General features: G+C 46.6%; 1 protein-coding gene across 4 annotated transcripts in view; it reads left to right on the top strand.

The window, feature by feature from the left end:
* Window positions 1-4,844, top strand: part of BCL2L11 (BCL2 like 11) — a 46,064-nt gene extending 41,220 nt beyond the window's left edge. For all 4 annotated transcript variants that reach the window (XM_060027357.1, XM_060027354.1, XM_060027356.1 and 1 more), the window contains one exon: window positions 306-4,844. In XM_060027357.1, the coding sequence (XP_059883340.1) occupies window positions 306-404 (99 nt within the window). In that variant the 3' untranslated portion in view covers window positions 405-4,844. The remainder of the gene's footprint in view (window positions 1-305) is intronic.
* Window positions 4,845-9,994: the final 5,150 nt, after the last annotated feature.

Genomic DNA, 9,994 nt, shown 5'->3' on the forward strand with positions numbered 1-9,994 from the left:
CCTTGTGAACGGTAAACGCCTCCTTTATTCCAAAGAAGAATTTACAATTAAAAAAAGGGGGGGGGGAACAGATTCAGGGATTCTCTTTGAGCTTTCCAAACATCCTTTTGGTCGCTTTAAAGCAAACCATCGTTTGGTGCGCCTGCTCTTTTTGCAGCGACGTCTCAGGGAAGAAGTGGCCCTTTAAGAGGCACCTTCATAGCTGTTCAGATGGGATTGGTTGTTCCCTTCAATATGGGTTCCCCTGCCAGCCCCCGAAATAAGTCGGGGCTGGAAAGTAAGGAGCTTTCCTTTTGTTGTTTCAGGTCTTTCTGAATAATCACCAAGCGGCCGAAGGTCACCCGCAAATGGTTATCTTACGGCTGTTACGCCACATCATCCGTCTGGTGTGGAGGATGCAGTGACAGCGGGTTCCTCACGGAGCCGGGATGTGCGGACATTTTGCTCGTTCAGACCGACAAGCGCAGCACCTCGGTGTCTCGGTGCCCTTGGTGTGCAGCCCGAGGTCCCTCGCTGGAGGGGGCGGGCGGGGAGCCTGCCAGCGTGTCCGAGCTGCACGTGGACCTGACCTTGTCTTTCATCATCACCACGTGGCCGAATTTCTAACAGAAGCTTGTTGTGAATGTAAATGAGGGAGGATTCTCTTTTTAAACAATGTACAAATCATGGTTCTTTGGAGCAGGATTTTATGCAAGAATGGTGTTTACATGCCGTTTTTTTTCCCCCCCCACCTTCTTTGATAAGAACAGGTTTTTCAAAAAGGAAACGGAAACTTTTTAACCAACTCGTGAGTGATTTTTGTACTAAAATTTTAAGAACCTTTTGCCTACTCTCAGAGGATTGTGTAAACTCCACAGTGGAAACTGAGCCAGCTGATTTATAAAGCTGCCTTAGTTTATTTTTAGAGGTCACCGTACAGCATTTTTAAACAGGAGAGGTATGATGTGGCCCCTCCCTTCCCTGCCATTGCTTCTTGGACCTTTTTTTTTTTAAGTCATTATTATTAATACCAAAAAAGTTCTCCTGAAATGGAACTGGTAAAAGGGGCAGAGGGGTCTCCTGTCAGCCTGTATTGACGTGCCACTCCCATTTTGTAAATATCTACTTACCTCCTTAAATTCAGTTGCATCTGTGGCAAAATTTCAGACTCTCTTTGTGTTTCTCCTTACGTCCTTTGGCGATGCTCCTCCAGCCTGTTGGACACTGATGCACACATTTGGTCCAGTGTATTTTCATGGTCAAAAGTATAATTGGGTCTGAACATGAGTTAGTATCTGCCTGTTTGTCTGTTGGTAGCTTACTCACTGGGAGGTGCTCGATGTCGGTTTTCGTTTGGTTTTGACGGGCTTGTCGTTTAGAAGTGTTCTGAAGAAGCAAGGGCAGTCATAACACAAGGTATGCACTGTTGGCTTTTCTGGTTGCAGGCCTTCCCATATCACAGGACGGACTCTCAGCCTGAGGCCCCAGGTGGTTCACATGCCCACGTGCAGCCGAGTTCCGTCGAGGTATCCAAGCTCGAGCCCTTGTGGGAATGGGCGCAGGCTATGGGCGGGACTTGAGACAGCTGTTTCCTGGGCATCCTGGCTTTTTGTCCAACTCAGAGTTCATCTGGCTTTTGATGGCTAACACTCGGTTCCCACTCTCTGAAATACAGACTTAATTATGCTCTCAGCAGTTCCATAAAAAACCCCGTTGGACACAAGTCTGAAATGGTCCCTTGGCCTTCTGACAGATGTCTGTATCACTTGTTCCACTTCCCTTGGGACGGCTGGATTTCGTCAGGCCCCCTTCATGCAGCCACTTCTGTTGGGGATGCCCTTCCTCCGCGCCTGCCACGATTATGGCAGAGAATGGAAGCCCACGAGTTGGCCAGTCTTTTCAAAGGCAGTTAAACTACTGGGGAGACCCAAGAAAGATTAGGGAGCATTGAAAGAGGGGAGGTGGAGATCGTTCTGTGAACCCCATCACTCTTATAGTTTTAGAAACCTCAGATCATTAAACAGCTTTTTAAAAAAAGATACGTGATTTTTCAGATGAGTCAACAGTGCCAACAACAGCTATCGTATTTGCTTTTGGCCCATCGAGAACCAGTGTTTTCACGTTATCAGTTGGAAAAATTGATTCATTTTTGTATCTTCATAATTTTATATAAGTATATATATATATATGTTGCATATACACTTTCTTCTTAGGTAGAGATATTTGACTCCAAATATTCTTCCTTCTAAAAGTTTTCTTTTCCCCAGATATCTTCTTGGGGTCTTGAATTGTTTTAAAGCTGTGTTGAGTCTCAGCTTGTGTCCTTGACATGTCTTGAACCCCTCTGCAGGGTCCTCAAGTCCACGCGGTTGTTAAGGTGGTTGGTGGAATTGCAGCCGTGGGCCTGCTGGACACACACACCAAAGACGTATTTGGTTCTGGGCCGCTCCCCTCCCAGGATCTCTATACGGGCCAGTCTCTCGGACTGGAGCACTTTATTCTGTTCCTTCAGCCCTGGTGCCCGGGGGCTGAGCGCTCGCTCGCCCACGTGCAAGTTTACCTCGGGCTCGGCTCGGCGGCCCCCAGGCCCCCGGGCTGGCCGTGGAAGCAGCTGGTGAGGAAACTAGAGATTCTATGAATTGTAGAAGTATTAAGAGGATGTTGCCCCAGGACTTAAGAGAGGTGACTGGACGTCTCTGTACTGTACGTATCTGTTTATCAAGATGCCTCCCTGCAGAAAGTATACCCACTGTGGGTGTACCTTTGACTTCTTATTTTTCCTTTCTTTGACTTTTTATAGAGAAAAAAATAACTCGATCCCTTTTTGGAAACTGAATGCGGGTTTTGTGCCTTGACCACCTCGTCTCACGTGAGGTTTGTAGAAAGTGTCCTGTGACTTTTCACAGAAATGCAATAAACACACACGAAATTAACTTCAAGAGGGAATCTGCAAATCACCTGGACTCCTGTTTATGAAGAATTTTTTTTTTTTCTTGGTTCTGGAGAAACCAGGTGAAAATTTCTTCCGAGTTAAAAAAAAAAAAAAAAATGTACACAGTAGACGACAGCCGTCTCCTGTTTCCCCTTCTTAATATTGTATATATTTTGACTATTTATTAGATTAGGAAGTCATACTTTACTTATCAACTGAGCCAAACGTCTGTGTGCAATTATTATGTTTCCTTTACCTTTCTTGTAAGATTTTGTACAGCATAAATGAGTAAAAAAAAAAAAAAAAAAAATTCACTGTTTTTACTAAACTTTTTCAGAATTGAGGGTTGTAAATATTGTAGATTCTTTTTCTGTGTAATGTGTCCTACTGTTTCATGATGCTGTAACTTGTAGAGATGTTGTATATTTATTTCCAGCTTATTTAATGTCTTAAATTCTGAAAAGTGTTGACCTCCCTGACCCCTAGCCCCTGCTGTCCTGTTAATTGCTTTAACTCGAGGTGGCCACTGGTTACCTCACTGCAGGCCACGCGGTCTCCCCGGGGTGGCCCTCCAGCTTTGGTTCCCGGTATTTCTAGTCAAATGGGTTTAGATTCGTAGAGTTTGCTGTCCTCATGATGAAGTTTGTGTTTAGACACCAGTGAGAGACCATAAACCTAGCAGGCTGTCAAATTCTACTCTAGAACTTTCCAGTGACTTTCTCTTGTTCCCAAATGGCTAGCTTCTCATGGAAGCAAATGCTGTTAACTCCAGGCCGTATTTTAAAGCCAAAATATATACGTGTGTGTGTGTGTGTGTGTGTGTGTGTGTGTGTGTGTGTGTGTGTATGTGGGGCGGGGGGAGGGGCAGGCAAAAAGTTCGTTCGGGTTTTTCCATTACATCTTACGGAGAAACCCGAACGAACTTCTTTTGGGCCAACCCAATATGTGTTATTGGCAGTTGGGAAGGATTTTTTCCATTGAAAATTTATCCCTGACAATACTATGTTCAGAGAAATGGAAACGTCGTCTTCTGGAGGTGCCGTCGTGAGATTGTTGAGGGCAGGGGCCGGGCAGGATGAGGCCCAGTGGGACCAGTGGCCCCTGCTTCCAGAGACACATCAGGACCTCTTCACACCCCTAACCCCTCACTGGCAACTGATGAGTAGTTGAGTTCCCGCCACCCGCTCTGTGGCTTCCTGTGCTTTGAGGTGCGAACTAAACTGTGTGTCTTCAGGAACTAATTGTACAGCCCCTGCCCTGAACCATTCGGTCCCTGCATTTGATCCACCTGCTTCTTCAGGGTGACGCTTTCCTTCTGCTTCTCCAAAGCCTTCGAGAGAGGTTGGGGGCCCCACTGGACTGGCTGTTAAGAAGTGGAAGCTTGAAAGAGACTTCCTAGCCGTTCTGTGTCGATGGCTCTGTCATCCCTGCTGATTTAGCCTGGTGCCTGCGTGTGTCCACCCCGCACACGCGTGTGTGCAGGAATGTGACCACGCGTGTCGCTAAACCAGCTGGGGTACCTCCTGTCCTGCTCTAAACAGCATTGTGTGCAAGAAGCAGCCTCAAGCTCCCGGCTAAGTAACTTGACTACTTTTATTTGGGAATTTCAGACTTTAGAAGCTCTCTTAACGTTTTATGTCCAGGTTCTGTGACCACTAGTTACTGTATCAGAACTCATCAGGTACTACTTATGTATAAATAGCACTGATCTGTCTGTATACTGATTCATCACTAACTTGTTTCTTAGGACCCAGCATATTGTAGCATATGTATTGCAATTTCCCTGGCTTACTTGTGTTTTGCACTGATGAATTTTGACAGGGTAATTGCCACTTTACTTGTGCAATACTGCTGTAAATAACTGCAGATTTTTTTTTTTAAAGAAACTCGATCTTTTATGTTCTTAATGAATTTTATATAAATAAAACTTTCAACTAGTTTTGGTGAGCTGTTTGATTTGTTTCACGAAATGGTGGAGAAACAGCTGAAATATGGTTATATACACGCCCACACTCTGCCCTTATCAGTCATAGAATGTATTACGGACACTCAGATTTCGTGAATTCTCGCTTGAAGTCAATTCTGTGTAGTATACTTAAAAGCAAACCACTCTTTAAAGTTTTGAAGTGGCTGGGGAGAGCGACTGCAAAGTTTTCTGCCCACGTAGTCAGGTATGACTCAGCACCTGGATGGGGGGTGGTACTAGGTGACAGATCTGAACTGTATTGATTAGTGATTATAGCAGATTACCCTGCCATCTCACCCCATCTCACAGTTTGAAGAAAATTCAAAGGATGGAAGTCTGGTTTGACTCTAATAGAAAGCTGTTCTATAGCACCTGCTCGAAGCCACGAATCAACAGGTGCCTGGACGTGTGTGTGTGTGTGTTTGTGTATGTGAGAGAGAGAGAGAGAGAAAAAAATCACTGCCATCTTACAAGGGTCCACGGAGTTTTGAGAGACCTGTGCTGCGTGGTAGGTGTGAACTAGTTTAGGGATGGCAGAGAGAAATAGGCTGATTTGGGGATATAGGTTATAAAATCCTAAATAAATTATGTAATTTGCCACTTTTGCTCTGAAATAAGTGCTGGGAAAGTTAAAGCCTGGGTGAGCTTTGTTTTAAGCTGGTGATGGAGTAATGCCTTTCATTTTCATTAGGCAAGCAGTACATGTGTGTAGATATACATTTATTTCAAATCAAGTGGTGGTTCTGGCTCGTTCCTCATCCTGCTTCCTCAGCAAGGCAGGAGTTTGGATTTTTCCAGCCCATTTTCTCTGCTCTGTGTGTGTGTGTGTGTGTGTGTGTGTGTGTGTGTGTGTGTGTTTACTTATTCAGCAGTCTTGCTTTTCTGTAAACGCTGTACAGTCAGTATGTGGTTCTGACTTAGCGGGAGGTCATAGGTTTTTCCGTAGTGACTCCATTCTAACCACCGCGCACAGGAATAAAAGCTCCTTGCCTGGTGTCCTGCTATGGCTTTTCTGCATCTTCGGCGCCGCCCGGTCCCTTCTTCACCAACCTGCAGGAGAGGTGCCGGCTGATGGTTCAGGGTGGTGGGATTAGCGGCTTCAACAGACTCACAGGTGCTGCCAAACTGGCTGTTCTGCTTCACACGACCACCCGCTGACATCTGCCAGGCGTCGCAAGATGATACCAGCCTGGAGGGGGAAGAGGGGTGCTGTTGTCTGAATTCAGATTTTCCACTTTCAAAGAGGATGATCTTTTCAGACACTGTGGGTATCTGCTTTTTTTCCCTTTGCTTCTTTTCAGTTGGGTTTTTTATTTTTCCCATTGATAATTAGCTCTTTGTATATTCTGGGTAAAAATCTCTTACATCTTGGAAATACATTTCCTCCAGTCTTGGTATCTTTTTTTTCTCAACATTTTATTATGGAGATTTTCAGACATACAGAAAAGTTGAAAGAATGTACAGAGAACACCCATACACCCACCACTTAGATTCTGCCTTTCACATTTTCCTCTACTTCCTTGATTCTGTATCTCTCCATCCATTCTTGCATCTTACCTTGTGACGCATTTCAAAGGAAGTCGTAGTCATCAACAACCTTATCCCTAAATACTTCAACACGTATATCATTTAGAGTTCATTAATTTTTTATAAATTTTTCCTGAGATAAAATTTACAGGTAATACAACAACTCTCAAGTATGCATTTGCTAAGTTTTGTTTGTTTTTTTGTTTGTTTTTTTCTTGTGGTACGCGGGCCTCTCACTGCTGTGGCCTCTCCTGTTGTGGAGCACAGGCTCCGGACGCGCAGGCTCAGCAGCCATGGCTCACGGGCCCAGCCGCTCCGCGGCACGTGGGATCTTCCCGGACCGGGGCACGAACCCGCGTCCCCTGCATCGGCAGGCGGACTCTCAACCACTGCGCCACCAGGGAAGCCCAACATTTGCTAAGTTTTGACCAAGGGTGCAGATGTCACCCAAACCCCTATCAAGATAAGGGACATGACCATCACTCCTGAAAGTTCCCTCGTGCTCCCTCTGAGGCAGTCCCTTCCCTCTTGCCTCCAGGGGTGACCTCAGTTCTGAATTGATTTTTTTCCACCATAAATTACTTTTTAGGTAGAGTTTGAATGGGATCATGCAGTATGTGGTCTTTTGTGTCAGATTTCTTTTTTGCTCAGCATAACGTTACAATCATCACTAATTTCCTTTTTCTTGCTGAGTAGTAGTCTGTTGTATGAACAGACCACACTTTCTCTGTTGTCTTATTAATGAACACCTGAGCTCTTACAGTTTGGGCTAGGATGAATAAACTTTCTACGAATATTCTTGAACACATCTTTTTGTGAACGTAGGTTTTATTCCACTGCATGTCTTCGAACTGCTGTGGTGTATTTGATGTAGTTCTCACCACTTTAGAAGTCAGATTTATTAATCTTACTTAGGTTTCTGTATTTTGTATTTTAAGAGCCCTTCCCTAGGCCAAAGTTTTAAATATATTTTGTGATATATTCTTCATGTAACGCTACAGTTTGTTTTCGTCTTTAACCCACCTGGATTTTTTTTTTTTTTTAATGCTATAATGTGAATCTAACTTTATTTTTTTCCCCCATAGACAGCCAGGACTGTTGTCTTTTCTTCACGTGAAATGGCTCTTTGACATCTACCAAATTCTCCTATTATGTGGTTCTGTTTCTCAGCTCTTCTTTTTTCCAGTGATCTTTTTGTTTTCATCTACATTATGCTAATTACTGTGGTTTCGTAATATGTTTTGAATTTCTCGTCTTTATTTTTCAAGATTGTCCTGGCCGTTCCACATTTTGTCTTTCACGTGCATTTTGGAATTAGCTTAAGCTTCTTGACAAGTTCGGTGAGTGTCTTAATTTGGGACTGCAATGACCATATTCATTTAGTGAGCGTTGCCATTTTTCCAAGACGTTTTCCAAGGCAGCCAGCTCGTATTTTCATCTATTAGGCTTCTTTTTGATGATGTTAGTGCACTTGACTTTTCTTTCCATACATCCTGCACATTTTTTTTTTTTTTTTTTTTTTTGTGATACGTGGGGCTGTCACTGTTGTGGCCTCTCCCTTTGTGGAGCACAGGCTCCGGACGCGCAGGCTCAGCGGCCATGGCTCACGGGCCCAGCCGCTCCACGGCATGTGGGATCCTCCCGGACCGGGGCACGAACTCGCATCCCCTGCATCGGCAGGCGTATTCTCAACCACTGTGCCACCTGGGAAGACCCCTGCACGTTTCTTGTGAGCTTTTCTCTAGGGGGAGGGATGGGGGTCAGCCAGCATCCAGCCCACCCACTCCCCCCATTCTTATTGCCACCACAGTTGCTCTTTGTGTGCCTCCCCCCCACCGTTGCCTTCCACCTTTGAAACTTTCCTTGCCCCCAGGACAGCCGACGGCAGCCGTGGCCTAAGCTGGGCCAATCCAGCACTCTTCCCCAGCACTTTGAACCTGGAGCAAGCGAGGCAAGAAGGGGCTGACGGGAGTGCAGCATCCTTGCAGCTGGGTAGGCAGGGAGGCACATGCGCATTCCCTGGCCGTGGTGCCTGCCGGGCGTGCCTGTGCCTGGTCTCCACGCTTCCTGTTTGTTCCTTGAGCGCAGGGCCCCTCCCATGAGTTCTCTCTGTGCTAAGTCAGATGCTGTTGCCGGCAGCCTGAAGCGCTGACTCATTCCTACCTGTCAGGAAAGACTGAGTCAAGGGTTGTTAGGAGTCCCCCTATGAACAGTACGAATTCAGAAGGTATGAGGTGATAGGTTGAGATAGGCTGGGCGAGACCAGAATGGGGCTGTGAGAAGAAGGGAAATGACAAGGGAAAAGGATGCTCTCTCATTGTCTCACTTCTACCACCGGGCCTCCTTTGCCTGAAACCTCTCTTTCCTGAGGCAAGCCCTAAGTCCTTAGGCAAGCCCTAAGTCACTTCTACCACTGGGCCTCCTTTGCCTGAAACCTCTCTTTCCTGAGGCAAGCCCTAAGTCCTTAGGAGAATTTAGTACCAGGAAGAAGACACAGTAGAAGGCCCTTGTTTCTGGCCTGTTATCCCGTTTATGACATGCATTTCCAAAAGGGATTCGGGAAGGTGAAACTATACTAGCCGCTCAGCTGTCTCCTTACGGCAGATTTTGGGAGACTTGGCTCTATAGTAACCCCTCAATCTACTGACTAAACAAGATCAAACTTGGGGAGCCATTCTCACAATACACCCTAAAGGGCGTGGGCTTCCTGGCCCGGAAGGACATCAGAGAACTTATACCACCTGGTTACATTTTTAGCCCTCTAGGTGGTCATTTGTCTAAACAATTTATTCAATCCAAGTATGTGTATTAAGATCCTACCATCTCCCAGGTGCAGATAAAAATATAAACGTGCTTAAAACTCAGACATGCTACTATTGCTCAGGGTCTCCAGGCCAGTAAGCGGAAAGACCACAGTAGAATTCTGTACTGGAATTGCAGAGGGAGCTGTTTCCGGAGCTTGGAGAGTGAGAGACCCGCAGCTCCCCTGGGTGTCTCGCCCAACCCCCATCCGGCTCCCAGAGCCCCGCACCCTAACCCCCATCACCTGTTGTGACAACGAACCATTGGGCACCTGGTATGTGTGAGGTCCTGTTCACAGCACCCCATCATCTCAGAACAAACAAACAGCCCTTTAAAGAAACTGCCGTTACGACCCCAGGTGCCGAGATAGGGAAACTGAGTCACGGGGCATTTAATCTGCTTGCCGAGGGTCACCGAGCTCGTGGGTGGCAGAGCTGGGGTGTGAAGCTGGGCAGTGTGGCTCTGTCACCGCACCTCGGTCTACCTGTTCCTCCGTCCCCCTCTCAGGTCCCAGCGGAGCAGGTGTGGGAGGCTGAGACCAGGCAGGGTCTGCCTTGGAGGGGATGCCCGTGAGGCTGCCGGCCTCAGAAGAGTTCCGGGCATTCTGGGGACTCACGTCATTGTGGCCTGGTCCAAATCCACCTCGTGGGGGAGGGAGGGGGTGGGCACTCCAGACCCCAGGCTTTGCCTGCATCCCCGGCCACCAGGGCATTTCAGCTTTACCAATGGCTCGCCTCCCTCTGGAGGCCCAGGTCCTGCATTTCTTGCCTCAGACCTCCTGCAACTCT

The sequence above is a fragment of the Delphinus delphis genome, chromosome 12 (assembly GCF_949987515.2).
Source record: "Delphinus delphis chromosome 12, mDelDel1.2, whole genome shotgun sequence".
Lineage (NCBI taxonomy): Eukaryota > Metazoa > Chordata > Mammalia > Artiodactyla > Delphinidae > Delphinus > Delphinus delphis.